This window comes from Ceratotherium simum, chromosome 26, assembly GCF_057802395.1.
Source record: "Ceratotherium simum simum isolate JZ-2026a chromosome 26, ASM5780239v1, whole genome shotgun sequence".
Lineage (NCBI taxonomy): Eukaryota > Metazoa > Chordata > Mammalia > Perissodactyla > Rhinocerotidae > Ceratotherium > Ceratotherium simum.
Window position 1 is genome coordinate 4710903 of NC_141925.1, and position 24447 is coordinate 4735349.

Consider the following 24447-nt stretch of genomic DNA (forward strand, 5'->3'; position numbering starts at 1 on the left):
TCACATACTGTGTAATTCCATTTATCTAACATCCTCAAAACGACAGAATTGTGGAGATGGAGAACAGATTAGTGGTTACCAGGGGTAGGGATGGTGGGGACAGGGGTGGGTGTGACTATAAAGGGTGGCACAAAGGAGGTCTTTGTGGTGCCAGAACAGTTCTGTATCCTGACCGCAGTGGTGCCTGTGCAGACCCACACATGTGATAAACGACGCAGAACCACACACACACATGGTGCCAACATTTACGTCCTGGTTGCGACGCTGCACGAGTTATGTGAGAGGTTTCCACTGGGGGAAGCTGGGGAAGGGCCCATGGGACCTCTCTGTACTATTTTTGCAGCTTCCTGTGAATCTATAATTATTAACCAAAAAAATCACGATTCTCTGGCATCATGAGTCACATGTGAACAATCTCAGCAGGTGGGGCCTTCCTCAGTTCAACCTGACGTCTGGGGCCTGGGACTCTGCTCCCAAAGCAGGCGGATGACCCCTCGCTTGGTCTGCGGGCAAGTGCTTCCTGGAATGGGCAGTCCTGAAACGTGATCTCCAAGCTGGGGGGCTGAGGATGGCGCCCCCAGCATGCAGCCACCCAGGGGGCGGGGGGGTTCTGGCTGTCTCAGCTCATGGAGCTCATGCAGGGGTTCGAGTCTCTAGAGTATTGTGAGCCCATTTGTTCACTCATCCATCCACTCGTTTTCCTGAGCATCTACTGTGGGTGCTGGGGATTCAGCCGTGACGAGAGGAACTCATTTGCTGTCCTCACAGAACAGGTGAGATGAGAAAAACAACTGTGTTTTTCTGAGTTGCTGCCTCAGCATTTCATAGTATGACAACCCTGCTCACACCCCGAGTCCGGACATTCAGACAAGGACCGGAGCTTAGGATTCCCACCGTAAGTGCCTGCTTCGCTTTTCCCGGGGCACCTTTTAAAATAAGCACTTAGAGGGCCGGCCCCATGGCTTAGCGGTTAAGAGCGCGTGCTCTGCTACTGGCGGCCTGGGTTTGGATCCCGGGCGCGCACCGACGCACTGCTTCTCTGGCCATGCTGAGGCCGCGTCCCACATACAGCAACTAGAAGGATGTGCAGTTATGACATACAACTATCTACTGGGGCTTTGGGGAAGAAAAAAAGGAGGAGGATTGGCAATAGATGTTAGCTCAGAGCTGGTCTTCCTCAGCAAAAAGAGGAGGATTAGCATGGATGTTAGCTCAGGGCTGATCTTCCTCACACACACACAAATAATAATAATAATAAAAAAAAATAAAACATAAAATAAGCACTTAGAGTTAAGCCCTTGAAAAGTTAGTGACCTCCGCCCCCCCCCACCTTATAAGTGATGGGTGCTGGCTACCCTGCTCTCTGTCTCCTGCTCGCTCCTGACCTGGGACGGAGGACTGCCCTTCCCTCATTACACACACACACACACCCTGCTTCTGTGATCTGGAAGCAACAAATCTTGTGACTGTGTTTCCACTGTGTGGGTGTACTGAAATACACACACACACACACACACACACACAGACACCTGCTTTAAGCAACAAATCTTGTGACTGCTTCCATTGTGGGGGTGTACTGAAACACACACACACACACACACACACACACACACACACACACCTGCTTTAAGCAACAAATCTTGTGACTCTGCTTCCGTTGTGTGGGTGTACTGAAACTGTGTCTTCAATCAAAACAACCCTGTGGGTCTCGCTTCCCCAGAGCAGGAGCTCCGATGCTGAGCGCTACCTGCCGACCCCGTGTGGAGGGCTTGTGCCCCTCATTCCGCAGGTCATCACCTGCATATTCTTAGTTCAATACACCACCTCTGGGTTCTCAACATGCAAGATCTCTGTGAACCTGAAAATATGAGTATATGAGGGCACACCACAACAGATGTGACCCGCATGTGCTCAACCTGTCTGTGGAGATGGAATGGGGAAGCAACGGGGTGTGTGGCAGGAGAACCCCAGTAGCCAACATGCATTCACTGGAAATGCAGGGGCTGGCTGGGAACAGTGCCCACCGAACAGGGAACTTGCCTGCTGCAGTGGGGGCGGGGGGGCTGTGAAGGACCCGGGGCGAGGCCTGATGGCCACTAGACACACTCAGAAATGTGTGACAGTAACAGAAAATATCATTTCAGAAATAACGACTACTCGAAGGAACATGAGAAGGAAAACAGAAGAAAACAGATAAACCCTTAAGAGAAATAGGAGGTAAAAAGGAAATTTTAAAAATCAAAAAGAAATTAAGAAAGAGACTATCATGGGTCTAACTGTGTCCTCCCCCAGCACCTCATATGTGACCTTATTTGGAGACAGGGTCTTTACAGAGGGAACTGAGTTAAGATGAGGGCGTTAGGGTGGGCTCTAATCCAATATGACTGGTGTCCTTAGGAGAAGAGATGAGGACACAGAGGCAACAGAGGGAAGACGATATGAAGAGGCGGGGAGAAGACGGCCGTCTACAAGCCAAGGAGAGAGGCCTGGAGCAGATCCCTCCCTCACAGCCTCAGAAGGAACCAACCCTGCCCACACCTGATCTCGGAGTTGTAGCTTCCAGGGTTGTGAAATGATAAATTTCTGTTGTTTAAACCACCCAGTTTTAGATATTTAGTTACAGAAAACAAAAGCCAAGAACAAATACTAAAGATCATAATTTAAAAAAACATTCTGGAAAAAAACAAGATTACCGACCCAGAATGACCAATCTCAAGACATATTTGCGTAAAATTACTGGACTTTAAAGAAAAAAATCCTTTGGCCGTCTAAGAGAAAAGGGCATGTGATGTAAAAGGGAAGGAAAATTAAATTATCATCAGGCCTTTCCACAGCACAGCTTTATGTCAAAGAACATGGAGAGAAAATGTGAGTCAGGATTCAAGTATAAACGGCTCAAACTGTTATCATCATGTAAGAACTCCGGGAGGGTCAATCCCATGAGCGCTTCTTAAGAACCTACTAAAAACGAACTTCAGACAACCAAAATGGCTAGAGAGACATCAACATATGGACGGATGGTGAGCTCTAAAGATACGATCATCTGTAGAACTGAGACTAAATGGGACTGAAAAGGAAGACATGATTGTAGGTGTTCTCGGCCAAATAATGTTTATGCCCTAATCCCTAGACCCTGTGACTATGTTATGTTACTTGGCAAAGGGACTCTGAAAATGCACTTAAGGTGCAGAACTTGAGATGGGGAAATTATCCTGGATGATCCGGGTGGGCCCAATTTAGTCATCTGAGCCCTTAACACGAGGGCTGCAGTCTAAGAAGTGCAGAGGAAGAAGGGGCAGGAGAGATCTGAATCGTGAGAGGAGCTCCACCAGCTGTCGCTGGCTTTGGAGATGAAGGCGCCACAAGGCAGGGGACAGGGGGCGGCCTCTGGAAGCTGAGAACAACCCCTGGCCAAGAGCCAGCAAGGAAATGGAATGTCACTCCTGCAGCCGCAGGAAACGTAATTGTGCCGACCACCTGAACGAGCCTGGAAGCGGGTTCTCCCCCAGAGCCCTGACTTCAGCCCTGAGAGACCCAAAGAGGAGAGAGCAGCTGAGCCCATCAGGCTCCTGAGCCGGGGAACGTAAGAAAACACGTTTATGATGCTTCAAGCAGCTGAGTCGTGGAATACTATGTAACGGCTCTAGGATGAAAATGTAGCTATGGTACGGCCATAAACAAGCAAACAAAAGGAGGGGGAGGGGGACAGTGGGTGTAAACACTGACACTGTTCTCAGTGACCGTGACTGGTGGGAGGGATTAGCACTGCTGTCTGAGACGGCCGCCTGAGTCCCATGGGGTGAAGCAAACAGGCAGTTGTGGGGGATCCTAACATCACCCCCGGGCTCCCGAGGACCAGAATTCCCAGCACAGGAGAAGGGAGATACAGACACAATGTAAAGAGGTTGAGAGAAATTTTGAATCAGAAACATCATCATGGACTCGTGAGGTATTCTATCTTAAGTATGGATCTATATCACCACCTGTATCCTAGTCTTTCCACTGGAAAGGCCTAGACAGCAGCCACGAGTATCCCTAATGCCCAGACTGTGGTCTCTAAACATCATCTCCCACTAACGAAACCAGGGCTTCCTGAAGACATGGCTGATTCCAGGATGAGGGCAGGAAATACACAGGCTGAGTGTGGAAAAGCTTGACATGAAATGACACAAGAACACTGTGAGGGCGATGTCACAGGACTCAGACGCCCATCTGAAATGGCTCAAAACAGCACAGTCTGAGCCTCAACAAGGACACGATTGCGTAGACTGAACCTCTTCTGAGGATGATGCGAGACTAATCCACAATGTTGAAAAGGAAGGATCAAGCCTGTCTCCTGCCTTTCCTCTATAGCTGTACCACTGGGGAACCAAACAGTGGACGAAGGGAGGCATGTCCTTATAAAATTTCTCCAGGTAATGGATGGAAACAAAATGATAGGATTAGAAAATCACCTTTTTGCATCCCTCAATGAATTAATGCATCTAAACTTTGGGCACCCATAACTGCTACCATTAAAAGGTGAAAAACAGATACAACGTGTCTCCTGGGACCCCATATTGCGTTCCTGCCAGGGGGATCAAATGGATAGGAGTGTGAGCGGGCCTCCCAATACAGCTGCCAATGGGGGGAAACAGAGGCGAGAGGAACAAGCTGACAGCCCCCGCCTGTGCAACCACATCCGGCCTGCGGAAAGCTGTCCAGGCCAACCCGCCAGGGCTGGTCCACGGAGACACGGCCGGAAAAGAAAGAGCTGGGGGACCTGCGGATGGAGGGAGACTTCAAGCCAGACCTAGTTAATGGGCAAGACTACAGGCTGTGTCCAGAGGAGCCCACGGGAGTGACTGCTCTGAAAGGCAGACAGCGGTGACTTCTGCAGGGAGGGAGGGCGGGGATGGGGAAGGCTCAGACCCTTGGGGGTCAAAGTCTGTGACCAGATCAGCGGTTACCACGGTGGCCGCCTTGCAACGATTCAATAATCTGTATATTTCTTTTGTGTGATTTCCTATATCTAGGTTTTATTTCATAATAAAAGGTTAAAAACAAACAAACAAAAAAACCCAAGAGCCCCCTGGCAGTTGTGTGCAGCACGGACTTTTGTGGGGCAGGAAGCCGGAAGGCCAGGCAGAAGGCGCTGGCATTTGTCCAGGTGAGGATGGTGGTGGAGAGCAGGAAGAGACTGCTGTCCTGTAACCTCCGCCCAGCAAGTATTCACTGAGGACTGAGCCCAGGCCCGGAGTGCAGTTACTGTGCAGGACCTAACTCAACCCCCAGCTGTCCCAGGAGATCGATGCTATTATTGTTGAAGTGCTTGGTTTACAGACCGGGAAACTGAGGCTCATGGAGGTTAACGGTCCCGTCTAAGACTACGGAGCTGATGAGTCATGATCTGAACTCACGGGAGGCTGACAGGAGCCTGAGTTCTAACTCTGCCCGGCCCAGGTGGGGTGGGGCGAAGGTCTCCTACCAGCAGGTAGCTCCGGTGGCATTGGGGGCACTCCTCGGCCGTCAGGACCTCCGCCAGCGCCTCGTACAGCTCGTCCAAAGGCTCCGCGTGGACAGCCTCATGCTGGGGAGGACAGAGCGAGAGCTTTAGCCAAGAGGATTAAGTCACCCTCACAAATCAAACAAAGGTTCCAACTTGTAAAAACGGATGGAGGATTTTCACCCTATTTAGAGGGGAGATCCAGGATGGACTGACTGAATACAGGCGACCTGGCATATAACAAATTCACTTGGCGGGGACCTTGGAGAGGTGTAGAGAGGGTGACGTGTAGTCTAGGGCAGCAGAAACGGGACTGCATGAGTCGCCGTGTGACGGGGACAGGGGGCTCTGCCCTTCTATCACGATGCTGTGGATGGAGAAAACAGACGGCGCTTTGCAGCGAGCCCAGGCAGAGCCACGAGGACGGGCGCCCCACACGGTGGGGTGGTGCTCATCAAGCTGCTTCTCAACAGGCAGCCCCGTCGTGCGCCTCACGGGGCAGCAGCAGGGCGGCCACTCCTCTCCTGGTGGTGCTGGGGAGGCCTGCTGGGGACGACCACCTGCACCATTTGGTGAGAACTTGGTGGGGGGTGGGTAAGAGAGAAGCCGGGACTGTCCCGTGTGCTGAGCCGGGGCGAGGCGCGGCCCTCATGAGCGGAGGCCGGCCACATCCGGTCTGCTGCTGACCGCTGAGGAGTCGCCTCTCTGAGGTCCAGATTAACGTGAAACCCAGCAAGTCCGCGCTCGTCCTGAAAATCCCTCCCGCATCAGTCAGGAGGAGAGTCCACACCAGGTGGTTCACGGGGGAGAAGCGAGCTCGTCACAGAGGTACTGCCAGACCTAACACCTCCAACAGCGAGGCAATCCGGAGACTGGCACCAGCAGGAAGCTGTCAAAACCCCTCGGGCTGGCAGGACAGGGGGACGAGGCGGGCAAGGGGCGGACGGGGGATGACTGAGACCAAAAGGGAGATGCAGCTGCTGCTGGAGGCCCTGGAAGCGGAGGGAGAAATACCCTGGCTCTCCCTTCCTCCCGCCCCCGTGGCCTTTCATTGGTTGAACCCAGCTGGGAGTGGTTGCCTACCACGCAGAGCAGGCAACGGGCACACGACGGATCTGAGCCCCATCGGGCAGAGCCCAGGCAGAGCGCCCACTGCTGGGGCGCCGCCGAGACCCCGCGCCGCCTGGCTAGCGGCCAGGCCGTCACTCACCTTCCTGATGAGCTCCGAGAGGAAGCCCCGGGCGTACTTCCCCGAGGGCGGGTGCTTCACGCACAGGGGATGCTTCACGGTCTGTGACAGAGGACACACTGTGAGTAGCTGCAGTCTCCCCCGAGCTTCAGGGCAGTACAGGGCAAACCCCAGGAACCCGGGCTCTCAGCAAAGACGTGTACAGGCCCGTGGGTTCTGGCCCCAGCCGACCCTCATGCATCTGAAAGCGTAAGTCTTAAAGATATAAGCCCTTTTCTAAAAAAATTTCTCCCCTTCAGTGGCACAGACTGTGGCAGTGTTGCTAATGCCCACTCTGGGCAGGAACACGGGACACCTGGATTCAAGCTAACACTCGGCTGCAGACTGAATGTCTGCGTCCCTCCAAAATTCATATGTGAAGTCCTAACCCCCAGGGTGATGGTGCTAGGAGGTGGGGCCTTTGGGAGGTGATTAGGTCATGAGGGTGAAGCCCTCATGAATGGGATTAGTGCGCTCACAAAAGAGACCCCAGAGAGCTCCCTCACCCCTTCTGCCATGTGAGGACACACCAAGATGGCAAGAAGTGGCGGCTGGCACCTTGATCTTGGACTTCCCAGCCTCCAGAACAGTGAGGAATGAATTCCTGTTGTTGATCAGCCACCCAGTCTGTGGTATTCTGTTACAGCACTGGAAACGGCTGACACACCCTTCCCAGGACAGCCAGCGTGAACCAGAGTTTGCAGTGAGGACAACTGTGGGTTGTCTGGCCCTGTGAAGACGGGAGAGCCCACACAGTGGGAACAAGGCAGAGCCAGCACCTGCCCTCCTGGGGCTCACATCACAGGCCGAGGAGACGGGAAGCAGTACGTGACGGCCAGGGCCGAGGAAGATGGGGTGGAGGGGAAGGGGGCTCTCAGGGGCAACACTGCAGCTGAAGCCTAGAGAAGAAAGAGCAGAGAGAGCGAGTTCCAGGCAGAGGGGATGGCTGTGCGGCCTCTGAAGCGGCCTCGGCCTGGCATTCTGGGAAGCAGGGCAGAGCGACAGGAGCAGTGAGGGTAGGGGCCGGGTCACATGAGGCCTGTTAGCCAGAGGGACACGATTTTGCCCCAAGGGCAACAAAATACCCACACAATCCTCCAGGGGCTTTCAAATCGGCTGGTGTCAGGTTTTAACCTCAGGGTGACGATCAGAGTTGGCTGCAAGACCGTGACCTCTCGGAGCTCACAGTCCTAGCTACTGGACTGCCCTGGGTCTTCCCTGGCTACAGCTGCGTCTTTTCCACCCGCGGGTCAGATGGAAAATCTTGCTTCACCCTCTACACAGGAATTCTTAACCTGGGCTCCTTGGACAGGCTTGGTGGTTGGAGGGGGGTCTGTGACTCCCCTGAATTTGTACACAAAAGATATTCTTCTAGTACATTTTTCTCTGGAGGGAGAGTCTATAGCTTTGGGTTTTCAGAAGCGTTCACAACTCTTAAGGGGGTTAAGAGCCAGGAGGCAGTGTGATCTGCACTTTATGCACGTGGCCAGGGGCGGGGCCAGGCCAGGCAGAGTGGTGGTCCCACCCCTACCCTGCACCCAGATACACCTCAGAATCCAAACCCCACCTCCAAAATGCAGTGGTCCAGACGTCAGTGGGCCAGACTCTCCTCATTTTTCCCTTAAATGTAAAGAAGAAAGTCTCCGAGCAGCTAGCAAACGCTAGAAGACATTCCCACAGCTGTCAGCTTGGTTTTCACTGTGGACGGTGTAAAAACATCCCCTAGGCTCCTCCTCTCACGCAGATTCTTGTCTATTCTGTCGTCTTTATCTAAGAAAACCAAAGAGCCAGAGCTGTCTGAGGAGCTGCCCCCCAAATACAGTGTCTTTCTTTTTTCTTTTTTATGAGGAAGATGAGCCCTGAGCTAACATCCGTTGCCAATCCTCCTCCTTTTGCTGAGGAAGACTGGCCCTGGGCTAATATCCACGCCCATCTTCCTCTACTTTATTTGGGACGCCGCCACAGCATGGCTTGATAAGTAGTGTGTAGGTTCTTGCCTGGGATCCGAACCTGTGAACCCAGAGCCACCAAAGTGGAGCATGCGAACCTAACCACTATGCCACCGGGCTGGCCCCAGTGTCTTTCTTTTTAAAAGATACAAGCGCTCCCAACGTACTTCTGTCGTGTCTTCATGGGCAAGTCAATAGGCCGGTGACATGTCCCAGTGCTTCTGTGATTCTCACCTTCTGCAAAATATCCAGCAGCAGCTCAGGACCTGACGCGTCCCTTAGTTTCTCTTCCAGGCTCTATTTGGAGAGGCGGGGGAGAGAGAAATCTCAAGTGCGTTTTCACAGGAACATAAAATACGCAATAGGACATGGTGGCCAAGCTGGAAGTGATCCCTCCCCAGGGACCTGGGGCCAAATGCAAGCGGAGGCCGCCAGCGGCGGAAGCCTGACCTTGAGAAGTGCGGTCACACCTGGGGGAGTCAGAGAGAAGGTGGGAAGACAGACTCTTGGTTCGCGTCAGTGCTGGCCGCTTAGCCCCGCCGGGGTCACAGCCCAGCTCCGTGACTGAACCAGTCAGCCAGGAGTTACGGGGCAGCCACAGCATGAACGCCTGAGGGATTCGCCCTGGACCCGACATCGGAGTTAAAATGGACACACCTCCTCATGAGGTGGCAGCATGAGCTGCCAGGCCCGGGTCTGCTGACCTCCCCCGCAAGGGGCTCCAGCCCAGCAGGGGGCTCGGGCGCCAGAAGGAGGCAGACTGGCCCAGCTTGTGTGTGACACCAGGAAATCATTTCTCCCGAGCGCCTTACCAGGCCCTAAAAGGCTACAAGACCTGGCCTGGCCTCTCTCTCTGACCTCATCTGTCACCACCCCCGTCCCATTCCTGCTCACTCCACGCCAGCCACACTGGTGTCCTTACAGCAGCAAGACCTTCACACTCCCTGCTCCCCAAGAGCTTCCCACAGCCAGCCGGCTGCTTCGCTGTTCAGGTCCCGCCTCAAGTATCACCTCCTGGGGCGGGGGGTTGACTCTCCTACTTTGATGATACATTTCCCTGTGTTATTGACTACAGCCACTGTCATCTCCTGGCACTTTCTTGCTCATTCATTTACCTGCTTCTTGTCTGGCTCTCCTATCCGAGCAGGCCCTCGCCTGTAACGTGTACCACTGATCCTGGCACCTGGCTCACGGCAGGCTCTCAGTAAACATTTGGTGAAGGAATAAAAACATGGGCTAACACTTACATCCACTTACCACAAGCCAGGCACTCTCTCAGGAGCTTCTTAATCACATAATCCTGACAACAGCCTTATGAGGTGAGCATCATTATATCCTGTTTACTAATAAGAAAACTAAGGCACAGAGAGATGCAGTCACTTGCCCAAGGTCACACGGCGTGTACAGGGTTGGGCCAGGATTCAAAGCAGGCAGGCTGTCTCCCAGGTCAGAGCCCTCCACGGTTGCATTCCCCTTCTTTTCTAATCAAACCACCTTTCTGGTCAACCGCCAATGAGAGTAATAGCCCCCGGCCCACGCGGGTTGTGGGCCAGCCTAAGGAGCAGTGAGCGTGGGTCTGGGGCAGAGTAAGCACCCACTTCATGTGAACACTTCCAGTCATAATGAATTGGGACCCATGGATGCTCTTATGAAAAGATTTAAATTTTGAGTTAAAAAATGTACATATTCCTTTCTGATCAGAAATGATCTTTCAGAATGCTAAATAGTTTATGTCAACGAGACAAATGACTAAAAACTACCCCTTAAGATGGGCAGCGAGGAGAGAAATATGTACTCAAACTGAGTCATCGCAGTGAGCTCACCGCACATGAATTACGGAGACAGTGTCATCAGAGTCCCTGGCTTGGCAGGTCCCCAGGGCAGGGGAGGTGAGCTGTCTTTTCAGGCCTGTTTTGTACCTCCCTGTCGCTTCCATCAGAGGCAAGAGCCTCAAGCTGCCTCTGAGAGGACTTTTTGTCCAATGCTGATGACACAGATGAGAACACGAGGCCCGGGGGTGTGGGGTCTGCGACCTCGTCACTGCGCTCTTTGCAACGTGGTCTCCCGCTGTCCTGAGGACGCTGCCTGTTTAAACGGGCAGCAGCAGCCGTTACCCAATGGCCAGGACGCTAACTGGCTAAAAAAGAGTAATGAAATTGATCGTGAACTCTGTATGACCCCAAAACCCTGAGCGCACAAGGGAGCGGGGCGGAAACCCCGCACCCCTTAAATTCGCGGGATTCCGTCTGCGAAGGGAGCGAGGGCGGGAAGGGCCCACGGGAGGAGGGGGCTGACGGCCGGGCGCAGGGAGGGCCCCCGAGGGCGCGCAGGCGTGCCTCCCGCTCCCCGCCGCCAGCCCGCGCGGCCCCGGCGAAGCCCCGGGACGAGGGCCGGACGCGCGGCCGGGACACGCGAGGGAGCCGGGCGCCGGGAACCTCATACGGCCGGGGGGGTAGAGCTGGGAGCCTGGAGCCCCGCCCCGCCGCCCCCCGCGCGCCCCGCCGCCCCCCGCGCGCCCGGCCGCCCACCTGCCACGGGAAGGAGCGCAGCGCGCGCGCCGCCAGGAAGCGGCGCTCGAAGCTCCGCAGCAGGCGCGCGGCCTCCACGCTCTCGTCGGGCGCCATGGCGGGGCGGGGCCGCGGCGTTGCCGGGAGACGGGGAGGAGCCTGGCTGCGCCCGGAGGAGGCGGGCCCGGGGCGGTGCGCGGGCCGGGGGGCGGGGCCCGGCGATGCTTTCGTCGGGGAGGCGGTGCTTGGGGCGGGGCCCGGCGATGCTTGTGTCGGGGAGGCGGGGCTTGGGGGCGGGGCCAGGCGATGCCTGGGTCGTGGGAGGCGGGGTTTGGGGCGGGTTCAAGGCGGGTCCTGGAGGCGAGCTCTGGGGCGAGGTTTGGGGGCTGGGAGGTGGGGCCAGGGTGGGGACGGGGCGGGGCCGGGGCCTCGGCGGGGCGGAGTCAGAGTTTGGCGCCAAGTTGGGCTGGGCTGGGCGGGGCCGGGGCCTCGGCGGGGCGGGGCGGGGCGGGGCAGCTAGGGCTCCGCGGGAGCGGCCAGTCCGGCCCAGGGCTAGGTAATCTTTCTGGCTATTTCTGCCCATTCAGGAGGGTCTTTCTGGCAGGGCCCGTATGGGCGAACGCGTCGGCCGGGCGGCCTTATCCTAGCCCCCACGCCCCCAGCGCGGCCCCCCTGGGACTGCGCGGGAGGGAGCCTGACCGCCGTCATGCCCAGCGCCTGAGCGGGGTGCTTCCTCAGGCCCTGGGTCCCGGGCTCAGGCCATCGCCGCCCTTTCTGTCCTTGGAAAAGGGCCTTCAGGTCAAGGCGTTGGTTCATAAACTGGCGCCCATACACGGAGGACAAGGAGGGACCGAAGAAAGAGGGAGAGCACTCCAGACTGGTGGGGGTCAGGTTTGATGAGCAGGACAACTTACCTAGGAGGCTTTTTTTGGGCCCCACAAGAGGAGTAGATCTCCGCACCGGCCTGCTGGAATCTTCAAGTTTACACAGGGGCCTCAATGGAGTTCAGTCACATATACTGTCCAGATGGTCTCAACAACACATTGCTCTCTCAAGGCTGCATCCTTGAAACAGCTTCTGCTCCGGGAACAGTGGGCAGAAAGTACATTCCAAGGACAGGGGAGGGGTGTGGAGCTTCCAGTGGCCTGGGGCCAGCTCTCAGGTTAGTGGGCAGTCACGTCCTGTCAATGACCTCCACAAGGCAGGAGCCCCCACTACCCCAGCCTTTGGGCCTGTCCCCAACCCATCAAGTCTTTCGTTCCCCAAATACTTATTAAGCACCTACTATGTGCCTGGCCCTGTAAGGCACTGGGGATACAACAGTGAGAAAAACCAGGAGTGGTCCCTGCCCTCCAGGAGCTCAGGATCTTGTGGGGGAAGTACACACTGAACTGATTATCACACAAATATATGCAGAAGGACAATGGCGATATCTGTCATGCTGGGCGGCACACAGATGCATGAGGGCTTACAGTAGGAGTTGTGATTTGCAGGGAAAGGAATCCCAAAGAAGAGTAAGAGGGCTTCTGGGGCTGGTGGGGTGGTACAGAGGTGGGGATGGGAAGGAAAAGAAAAAAATAATTGTTTCCGTTTGATGTTATGATGTCTTGAGTGAGAGGCAGGACAGACAGTTGCTGCCTCTGGAGTTTGAACTGTGTTCAAAGTCTAACACACTTACCTTAACAAATCTCTTATAAAACTCCACTTGGAAGAGACTTGAGAACTAATTTGTTAAATATACTTGCAGAAGGTAGATGAGGGGACAGATTAAATCTTATCACCCCTTTCAGATGAGAAACGCTCAGGCCTTGCTCGGCTATGAGAACAAGAGAGAATTAATTCTAACTGAATGCATTTATTCTCTCATATCTGTTGTGCTTCCCCCAGAACCAAGTGAACAAAGGATCTGACACAAAAATTATTCGTCCTTTATACCCTCAACACTGTTGATTTAAATAAAGAGGGTGGACTGTGGTTATTGCTGTGTTTTTACAGGAATTAACAGTTTCTGGGTCCAAGATGTTGTGTAAATCCTCTTGGTCACAGCATCCCGAGCTAGAACGACCTGAGACAGGACAGTGAGTTTTAACCGTGGTGAGTCTTGGTCCTAGAGGAACGATGCTTCAGGGCTGGGTCAGGCGCACTCGTTCACTTCTGCTGTTTTGATCAGCCCTCTGCCTGCAGTACACAATGAAAACCAATGGGAATGGGTCAGTTAAATTCATAAATACCAGGCTTATTCTATTAACAGACATAATGGCAGCTATTAATCACCTTTCCTCTGAGGAGCAAAAGGGCATGTACGGTCAACACCATAATAAGTAATGCTGTATGATGTTATACTAAGATATTGATAAATTTAGGCTGGTCCAGCCTTTCCTGATCCCTTAGATGGGAACCAGATTGGGGAAGGACCCTGAGTGGGCCACAGCACTGACCTGCACACAGAAGAAATCTTCATCTTGGTGTGTGGGCTCTCAGGAGGAACAAAGGTCATAAGGTCATACATCTCAGATGTGAATCTGGAAGGATCAAGGCACTGAGGGCATTTTTAATGTCCCATGGGCCTCACAGGTGTGGTGTGTTCAGGTGTAAGTGAAGATTAGGACCGCTGTTTATGACAAAAAGTAAGAATTCCAGGTGGTGTTGAGAGAAGCATTAGGATATATCCCAGCGGTCCTGCCAGTGGTCAGAGGGGATGTGTACGTGCACGAGCTATATTAAAGATTCCACTTCTGGATTTGAGACTTTCTTTAATAATAATAATAAAACAAATCTAATTCGTTTTAACTGAATGGAATGGCTGCCTTTTAGAAATTATGCCGTGGGCATGGCGCTTTAATCAGTACTGTGAAGTTTTCCCTTTATCTCTCCTGTAGCTAATGGTTTCTGTAGAAAAGGACCAATTGATTTCTTTCTAAAATGTTGCTTCAGGGTATAGAGACCTTTATAGGTCATGTTTCAACTTATAGGAAAATTTTATTGTTCAAATATAAATTACGTTATATGTGGGCTTTGTAATGGAGTTAAGGTTAAGTAAAGTTCTGACTTTCCGTAGGCTGTTTAAGTGTTCAGGAGGCCCCTGTGCTATGGAGACAGAAGAAGAGTGTTCCGAGTTGGGCATAGCAGGGCATGTGGGAGGCTCAGTCTAATGACATAACTATGGAGATGTTTGAAGAGCTGCACCCGGCCCATATAGTGCTTTGGTTGCTAGCAGGACCAGTGTTATACGCTGAATTGTGTCCCCCAAAAAGATGTACTGGAAGTCCTATCCCCTGGTACCTAGGAATGTGACCTTGTTTGGAAATAGGGTCTTTGCAGATATAATCAAGTTAAGATGAGATCACACTGGATTACAAGGGACCCTAAGTCCCATGACTGGTGTCCTTATAAGAGAAGAGAACACCATGTGAAGACAGAGACACGGGGAGCAGAAGGCGGTGTGATGGCAGAGGCAGACATTGGAGAGATGCATCTACAAGCCAAGGAACACCAAGGATTGCTGGCAACACCAGAAGCTAGAAGAGGCGAGGAGGGATTCTCCACTACGGATTTCCGAGGGATCACGGCCCTGCCAACACCTTGACTTTGGACTTCTAGCTTCCAGGTCTGTGAGACAATAAATTCCTGTTGTTTTAAGCCACCCAGTTTGTGGTACTTTGTTGCAACAGCCCTAGAAAACTAATACAACTGGGAGGTAATTTTCAGAGTCCAGTGCAAAATGCAAATGCGGGGCCCTTGTTAAAAAACCAAGAATTTCCAGATAGTGACCATAGATTATGAAAACAAGCCAGGGGCTCTTCCGAGCCCTGGGCCCTGTGCGACTGCCCTGGTTGCTGGGTTCTCAAAGTGTTGGACCCCCCGCGGCACACGGGAAGTGGCTGAAATGGATTATTACAATGTACACTGATCAGCCACAGGCAGCCCTAAGGCTGCTCACTTCTTTTTCCGATGAATGGCTGTGTACGTCAAGCTAGTGACAAACAGAACCGCAAGAGCTCCTGTGACAGCCCCGAGACCCATCACTGTATTTCAGAGAACTGAGGCCTTCTGCATCTCCGCTCCTGTTAAAAAAATCAGACGGTTTTTAATTGTCCGATTATTAAGAGGCTGTTCTGGCTGCTCCTGGGTCCTTGGGAAGTTTCCCATCCAGGCGCTAGTGAATATTAATTATGGAATGAAATGTACATTTAACCCAAGAAAGTGCTCACTGTAGAGAAATCTCATAGGGCAAGTCGTTGAAAGCCGATTTACTAAACGACCTATTCGCCAAATGACCCGTTTGCCTAATGACCACTTTGCCAAATGACCAATTTGCTAAAAGCCAATTCGCTGAAAATCAGTTGGGGGGATGTCCTGCTTATCAATAACTGATGGTCAGACACACCTTACCCCAGGCTCCCGATGGGTTATGGGATGGGGTGGGAGGGCAAATAGTTGTAGCAAAGTTCTGAAACTTAAAAAAGAAATCCTCAATAATTTCGTGAATTGGTCATTCATTTAATTCGTTTTCTGCAAAACGGCCTGATTCCTGAAAATTCACCAGAAGATTGTGGGCAGTGGCTTGGAAGATGGGACAGGGTGCAGGAGGCTGTTCTTTGCACTCCGTGTCGACTGACTGTGGTTGCTCTCAGCACTTGGTAAATCCTCAGGGGTATCTAAGTCCCTCTCGGTAGAAGAAACACTGGCCAGTGTCTGCAAACAACTGAATCCCCAGAGATGATTCCTTTCTTTCTGTATATCGCCTAGATTTAGGATTTTGAAGTCTTGAGTTAGCAACCTCATTTACAGGAACCCCTGCCCCTTTTTTCAGTATGGAGTAAGGCTCTGTTATTCCCTCACCAGCAGCTTTCTCCCAGGCACCAGCATGCACGGAGTTGCTGATTTTCTGTATCTACAGGAGGCATCTGGGGGCAGATTGTGCATATCTGAGGATCAGAAGGATTATTGCCTGACTTCTTTGTTAATTTGAAAAGCCTCAAAATGACTTTATTTGGAAATAGCCAAAAGAATTGTAATTCAGGATGTTCGTGCTATGGGAAATCATAGGCAAATCCAACAAACAAATGAGGGGAGCTGCTTTTATAGGGAAAAAGGGGGGGTAGGGAGGAGCTGTTCTAAGCGAAAGTCCATTGGGGAAAAGTAACAGTTCAGAGGGGCCGTGGCTTCTCGTTGGCTGAGCTGTTGCAGGGTCGGGAGAGAAATCTTCCCTCAGTAATAAAGTCGGTTTACTTTCTGTTCCGGATGCAAACATCCTCTCTGCCTGTTTGGAGTAATTGAGGATGTGTGATAGGGCATGAGCGCTCCCCCTACAGGCCTTCCGGACTCCAATTTAGTTAAGGTTTCCTTTATGAGTTTCCACATCCTCTATGGAGAGGCTTCCTTTTGCCCCAACAACTCTAAATAAAATGTCACCAGCGCATCCAGGGGTTCTCTCCATTCTCTGCTATCTGTTTATTTATTTATTTATTTTTAAAGATTTTATTTATTTATTTTTTCCCCCCAAAGCCCCAGTAGATAGCTGTACGTCATAGTTGCACATCCTTCTAGTTGCTGTATGTGGGACGTGGCCTCAGCGTGGCCGGAGAAGCAGTGTGTTGATGCGCGCCGGGATCCGAACCCAGGCCGCCAGCAGCGGAGTGTGCGCACTTAACCTCTAAGCCACGGGCTGGCCCTCTGCTATCTGTTTAGACCTGCTTGTGCAGGAGGTGTCGAAGCTGCTGGAAAACAGGATTATTCTGCTTGATTTTTTCCCGCTTTCGGGAGACCCCTTTCTGAATCTTTTCTATCTCGGGGCAGAGCAGACCACACTGCCACTTTTCTGGTGGTTGCTCTTGTGTCTCACCTGGCTGCTGGTCATAAGAATCCACAAGCATTTCCTGGGTGACTGCCAGGGAGCCAGCGTGGGGCTCGGGGTAACCCCCAGGAGCTGACACATCAGTGGGCAGATGTGGGTGCTGTCAAAAGGCTCAGCTAGGTGATTCTTCTTGAAATCTGGCCAGAAAGCTCTGAATATGGTCTTCATGTCCATGTGCACATTATCACAGCCGTAGTCTCCTTTGTTGAAATTATTATAATTCGCTGAAAAATAATAACAAAAAAGCCATTTTATTTTCTTTTATTATTATTATTATTATTTTTTGTGAGGAAGATCAGCCCTGAGCTAACACGTGTGCTAATCCTCCTCTTTTTGCTGAGGAAGACTGGCTCTGAGCTAACATCTATTGCCAATCCTCCTCCTTTTTTTTTTCCCCAAAGCCCCAGTAGATAGTTGTATGTCATAGTTGCACATCCTTCTAGTTGCTGTATGTGGGACGCGGCCTCAGCATGGCCAGACAAGCCGTGCGTCAGTGTACACCCGGGATCTGAACTCGGGCCGCCAGTAGCGGAGCGCGCGCACTTAACCGCTAAGCCACGGGGCCGGCCCATAAAAAAGCCATTTTAGATTCCAATCCCATGAAAGAAAACTGCCCCTTAGTTAATGTCATGCTTGTTGGATCCATGAAGTCTTTGAAAAGTTAAAGGACAAGGAAGGACACTGCTCTCGGCAGTGGCAGAGAGAAGAGCAAGGAACGAGAGATCTTTAGAAAGAGAAGAAAGAAAGCATACCATTAGAAAGAGCAAGAAGATAATAATACTGACGATGATAATAAGCTCAAACATAGAGCGCTTACTATGTACCATCAATTATTCTGAATGCTTTATAAATATATGTTAACTCCCTTTACTCTCACAGCAGCCCAGCGAGGGAGCTATTATCATCATCCCCATTTTACAGATGAGGAAACTGAGGCACAGAGATTAGGGAACCTGCCCTGAGTCGTGTAGTAGTAAGTGCTGGAGCAGGTATCTGAACCCAGAGGGTCTGGTTCTGGAGCCAAGTATGTTTCTTATGGCACTACAGTATATATATATATATATATATATTTTTTTTTTTTTTTGCTGGGGGTGGGGGTTGGAGAGGAGGGAGTAAGGACTGTAGGTAATTGTTTAATGAATGCCAAGCAGGTTTTTGTCTGTCCCCTTTTTCAAATGACTAAAGTAACATCAGTCACAACACTTGATATTTTCTTAGGACCAACAGCTATTTGAGACTGTAGGAAATGTGATGCTCTGTACGTTGAGAAGTTGGTCTCATATTTGGCCTGGTGAGTACAGAAGGCGCCTGCACTTGGTCAGGCTCCCTCACCCCGGCCAAAGAAACCAGCCCCACAGCCTCTGAGGCCATGGGGCAGCCGGTCAAGAGCGACAGCCCTGAGCACTGGCCTCATGCGCTTTGCAGGCTGCTCAATTCCTGAGGAGAGAAGAGTAACGTCCCCTCTATCTGCACATCGGGGCAGGCGGATGGCTGGGAATCTGAGACGTGTACTCAGTGAGGGGCACTGAGACCCGGAGGACTTTCTGCCTAATGGTCAGTTCCCTAGGAGACTAAACTGACCCTATTCCCGCAAACTATCCTGTTGATCAGGTTGGGAATGTGACTGTCCGGTTAAATGCCTTCACATCACTCTCAACCTGTTATACCGTGAACCAGCTTTACCGAGAGGCCGCTGACTGTGGCACCTCTCCTTGGCAAGGCCTGGGGTACACATCCTCCGTGTTCCGGGCCTTGAGGGATTACAAGATAACAATACATTGTTGCATTTTACCAGGAGTATTTCCACCAGTGTTAGACACTAACCTCGTGAGTTTTCCCATAGCTGTTATACTCTGGACTCACAGCAAGCTAAGAACACACGGATTGCAAATACAATTATAATATCTGGCTCCTGTCCACAGCCTGGGACAAGGGTCCTTCAAGCTCTAGCTGGCATGGTCTTCTGTCACGGGATGTTTAAACATCACCTAAACTTTGTTCTGCCATGAATTTTTGGTTGGTAGTTAACAGAAACCAGACCGTCTCACTTACGTCTCACAATTAGCATTGATTGCGGTGTTTTCTTCTCTAGGCTTGCTTATTTTTTTATAACAGCTTTGTTGAGATATATTCATATACCATATAATCCCCCCACTTAAAGTGTACAATTCAATGATTTTTAGTGTATTCACAGAGTTGTGCAACCATCACCACAATCAATTTTAGAACATTTTCATCACCCCAAAAAGAAACTCTGTACCCTTCAGCAGTCACTCCCCATTTCCCCTGACTTCCCCCCCAGCCCTGGAGAACCATCGATCTATGTTCTGTCTCTATGGAGTTGCTATTCTGGACATTTCTTTTAAATGGAACCCTACAACATGTGGTCCTTTGTAACTGACTTCTTTCAGTTAGCATAATGTTCACAAGGGTCATTCAAGTTGTAGCATGTTTCAGTACTTTTGTTCCTTTTAATGGCTACATAATATTCCATTATACAGATAGACCATATTTTGTTTATCGATTCTTCGGTTGATGGGCATTTGGGTTGTTTCCACCTTTTGGGTATTATGAATAATACTGCTATGAGCATTTGTATATAAATTTTTTTGTGAACAGGATTGCTTATTTTTCTTTTTTTGATATGTGCAGAGGGCAACCAGTGGGTGTTTTAAAAAAATTTTTTTTATTGATGTCGTAATAGTTTATAACATTGTGAAATTTTAGTTGTATGTTATTGTTTGTCAGGCACCATATAAATGCATCCGTTCACCCCTTGTGCCCACCCCCAACCACCTTCCCCCTGGTAGCCACCAAACTGTTCTGTCTGTCCGTGTCTTAGTATATATTCCACATATGAGTGAAGTATGCAGTGTTTGTCTTTCTCTTTCTGGCTTATTTTGCTTAACATAATACCCTCCAGGTCCATCCATGTTGTTGCAAATGGGACGATTTTGTCTTTTTTTATGGCTGAGTAGTATTCCATTGTATATAAATATATATACCACATCTTCTTTATCCAATCATCAGTCGAGGGGCACTTGGGTTGCTTCCACTTGTTGGCTATAGTGAATAATGCTGCAATGAACTTAGGAGTGCATAAGCCTCTTTGGATTGTTGATTTCAGGTTCTTTGGATGAATACCCAGTAGTGGGATAGCTGGGTCTTAAGGTATTTCTATTTTTAATTTTTTGAGGAATCTCCATACTGTTTTCCATAGAGGCTGCACCAGTTTGCATTCCCACCAGCAGTGAATTAGGGTTACTCTTTCTCTACAAAAAGAGCTTCTGCAAGGCAAATGTAACCAGGATCAAAATGAATAGATTTTTGGTTCAATGAATGAATGACCTGCCTGTTTGGGGAGCAAGAACTTTCCTTCGTCTCAGCCGAGCTATTAACTTGAGGGCTGTTCTGTGACACTTCTCGTATCATCCAAGGTTTGGATGTTCTGAAAAACGCTCTAAAGTTCATTGGCTTTAGTAGAACCAAGAGATGGCGGTTGTGCAACTATGTCAATTTGGTATGGAGGATAAATGACCGGGAAGAACTGTGAGATAATGGCACCTGGGTTGTGGCTATTTGGTCAACAAATGAGTAGAAAAGTATAACCAAGTATAAAGCCAAAACTTCCCATGTACCGTTGGGGAGTGAGAAGCAGGGAAGCAATTTGGAAGTTGGAGGGGATGCTGTTGGCACCCCACTCCAATCTCCTTCCTGGGCCAGTGCACCACACCCGCTTCTGTGAGGGAGGCTGCTAATGACTCAGCTTCCCATGTTCTGGAATATTACCCTCAGCTAAGTGGCCAAGCCCCGCCTCACCTGGGGAGGTGTCCCATACTGCTCTGCACCCCCAGCTGTCTGTGGCCAGTGGCTGACTGAGAGGAGGACAAAAGACTGCCTCCCAGGCCTCAGGGTGGGGTAACACGGGGGTGCAGTTCATGGTCCTGAGCTCCCCATGGGATCAGGCTGAAGATGGCCTCCCGCTGGGGCCACACCTCACTTAGCTCTTTCCCCTGCCCTCTCAGTTTCCCTCACCCCCGACTCCTGAGTGCTCTCCCTCAATGCTTTACATGCACCAAATCCCTACCTCAGGCTCTGCTTTTAGGAAACTTGACCGAAGACGGGAGTCTTAATAATACTTTGCAAGACTCCAGAAGCTCTGCTGTTCAGAGGTGTAGGTGAAATGTTGTCCCCTCTGCCCTTCAGCACTCATTCACTATTTTGTGATCCAGTTTTATTTTATAAAACACTTTCCCCAATCTGAAACTATCTTAATTCGCTACTTATTTACCGTCTATTTCCCTCCTCTAGAGTGTGAGCTCCAGGAGATCAGGGGCTGTGTTGATCTCGTTGACCACTCTTTTCCCGGGACCTGGAACAGGCCTGGCTCAGGGTAGGTGCTAACTGTTGGTGGAATGCATGTTGAATGAACGCATGAATTGCATCTCCTTTTGTGGGTGTAAAACCTGTCTTATTCTCACTCCTGATTAACTTATGGAAATAGTCACAGAATCTCTTTCTCTTTTGGATTCTAACATCTTATTTGTTAACCTCTCCGGGTAACACATTTCCCTTTCTGATAATAGAATTTCTATGGTTGCTTTAATTTGCAAATCCTCTAATATTTATTTATTGCATTTCTGATTGGCATTAGATGTAATTCTCAGTTTTTAGCGACAGTACTTTGTTTAACTTACATACGGTATAAATTGACTTTGCTCTGAAGTATGGAATTGACTGGAAGGATGAAACTTCTAACATTTTGCAGAACATAGTTTGACTGGCTATTTTATTATTTAGGATAAGCCGACATTGACATTACGAGGGCCTTAGGCAGCCCTGCATATCCAGTTGAATTCCAGATGTCTGCATGTTACATCTCAGATGTTCCCAACTTGAAATGGTTTTCTTGTGCTGTGTTCTCAACACAAACTTTCTTTAAAGATATCCCAAGCTGTAGTCTTAGGGACTGATTTTTCTCACTTGGTCCCACAGGAATTTTAGGAGTTATGCTGCTCCATGAAATGAACTCCAGAGAGAAATGTGTGTGTGTGCCTGCGTACACACACACACACACACACACACACACTTGACTCTGTTTGGGACCCATGATAATCAAAAGTGCTATTTTCAACAAATACTTCTGAGAAATAATCTGAGCACTTAATTGGATGCAAAAGAGTGGGTATTTACTATTCTACCCTTTAATTAGCATAATCAGTGTTTCCAGTAGCAATAGCAATTGGAAAATCGCTAGTTTTATTAGCTTCATTATTCTCCCTTAGTGTAGTGTTGCATCAATGCAGTGATTACTCGTAAGTTGCTTCTTTAAAACAAGAGTTGGTACTTCCTACGGGCAAATCCTGGCTGTTGGTTTTGTACAGAGTCCACCAAACCCTCCAGAACCAATCATTAGAGGAAAAATTTCAGTTGGGTTTTGCATTTTCTTTAGGTGACGGAATGAACGTCACGGGGTGCACTGTCCATCAAGGTTGTGCTTGGGTGGGAAGTATGTGTGGTTTAGGGAAAGGAATTACTCATTCTAGGGAACGGTTGAGTGGAAAGAGATGGACGCCATGTATTTGAAATCCAGAAGTCAAGGCTGGTTCTGAGTGTTTTCATTGCTCCGGAAGAGTCACTGAACAGGAGGAGGCTAGACGACCAAGATGCTGTGTTTTCTCCCCCTCCCACACCCTTTCAGAGGTCAGATTATTATTCTTAGAGCCTTCATGATGCATAACAAGGACACGGTTTGGGCCAATATCGGGATGTGTTATCTTGCTATTAACGCTCTTCTAGGCAGAAGCTGCTGGCACCATCTTGCTCACAGCTCTTCCAAGTTTGGAAGCTATTGCCTAGGAGAACTGGCTTACACGGAGAACTGTAGCTGCCCTCCCCGCCCTCTCTCCAAATCCCCTCCTGGTACTGGCCTGCCGTGGTCCTGTTACAGACTCTTGGCAGCCATGAGCGTCTTTCTCAGATCGTCCTCTGCCATTTCTCCCCTTGATATGCTCTGTAGCTCCTCCGGAGAGAGGCGATTCTTTTGGTTTTCCTGGGTCTCACAGTCATGGCTGCCTGCCTGTCTCTGAGAATTAGGACTTCTGGACTTGGTGGAATACCTCAGCCATCGATCACGTTCAATTACCGGGGGCGCTCGTTTAAAATCCGAGCCTGCTCCAAATGACCTTCTCCGCTTATACCGTGGCCATTGGTGCAGACCTGCTGGAAGGAGGCTCTGCTCGTGGGCTGTGAGTAACGGGCGCAGAGGTGGTCAGGAGGCCCATCTTTTAGGCATCATCCACCAAGACACGTCAGTTCTCCTGTGTCTTGATGGACTCTGGCAGCATTAGTGTCACGGAAGGAAGATACTTCAGCCCTGCTGAAGGCTCATGCATCCATCTCCACAGAGCTCGCCAGAAAGAGACGCGGGAGAAGGATGGATCTTCCCGGTGATGGATACGGGGCAGGCCACCTCCTCCAGCCCGACCTAGCAATGCATTTGGGGCCAGCTGGAGTGCTGTTCCTGGGAGGCTGGCCTGGAGGAAATCAGGTTTGCCCTGATTGCAGTGACTTTTCTGTCGGACCCTCAGGGGGCTGGCTGGTGGCCCCATCCCACGGCAGGAGCTGCCATGGCCGAACGAGATACCCCAACTTGACACTCACTTGCCAAACCAGTGACGTCTTGTCAGTCGCCTGGCCCTGCCCCAGATCCTGTTTTTGCACACACTTATGAATTCAGCAAAGAGGAAAAACGCTCTGATTATGAGTTGAGCAGAAGGAAACAAAGTCCTGCAAATAAATGACAAGGAGACAAGAACCATGAATAAGAGAAATGACAGGAAAGGAGAAGGCCACCAGGAGTCGTGTGCCCGTGAACAAATACCATGGCAAGAGGCTGGAGAGGCCCTAGGCTTTGAAGAGCGGATCAAGGAGACTGTGTGGACCTCCCCAGCAGGGCAGATACAGGATTCACTATGAAACCATGGCTACATGTTTTGGCCACAGAAATAATCTTATGTCACAGTTAAGAGTTAAGAATTGCTGAACGCAGAGTTAGTTCAAATCCTGGCTCTGCCTCTCACTAGCTTTGTGACTTTGAGAAGCGATGGCACCTCTCCGTGCCTCAGTTTACTCATCTGTTCAATGCGTATAATCATAGCACCCACCTCAGAGTTGTCATAAATGAGTATAGGTAAAGCGCTCAAATCAGGGCCTGGTTCATAGCGAGCGTTACAAACGTTAGTTTCTCTGGAGGACAGAATTTATTTGCATGGTCTGTGCCTCAAAGTTTAGAAATGTGACAGAAGAGGGAGGAATCTAGAGCCCAACAGTTAGGGAAAAAAATGAACCTAAGGTAGGATACGGTCATTGACAAGCCCCTGCGATTCACCTAGAGCTCCGTTGTCCAATATGGTGGCCCC

General features: G+C 50.5%; 1 protein-coding gene and 1 pseudogene across 10 annotated transcripts in view; both read right to left on the reverse strand.

Moving 5' to 3' along the window:
• The window catches only part of EEF2KMT (eukaryotic elongation factor 2 lysine methyltransferase), a 15853-nt gene extending 4567 nt beyond the window's left edge, over window positions 1-11286 (reverse strand). For 4 of the 10 annotated variants that reach the window (XR_015556491.1, XR_015556492.1, XR_015556490.1 and 1 more), the window contains exons 1-4: window positions 8281-8458; window positions 7272-7443; window positions 6696-6776; window positions 5468-5569 (exon numbers count right to left, since the gene is read on the reverse strand). Coding sequence is in view for 7 of the 10 variants with exons in the window: in XM_087449593.1 (XP_087305719.1) it covers window positions 5468-5569; window positions 6696-6776; window positions 7272-7443; window positions 8281-8327 (402 nt within the window). In the remaining 3 variants the exon portion in view is untranslated. Of the gene's footprint in view, window positions 1-5467; window positions 5570-6695; window positions 6777-7219; window positions 7444-8280; window positions 8459-8829; window positions 11093-11190 lie in introns of those variants that run through there. The other 6 variants (XM_087449594.1, XM_087449596.1, XM_087449597.1 and 3 more) reach the window with 6 other exon arrangements.
• A 2006-nt stretch (window positions 11287-13292) lies between these two features.
• LOC147913554 (uncharacterized) overlaps window positions 13293-24447 on the reverse strand; it is a 77536-nt pseudogene continuing 66381 nt past the window's right edge.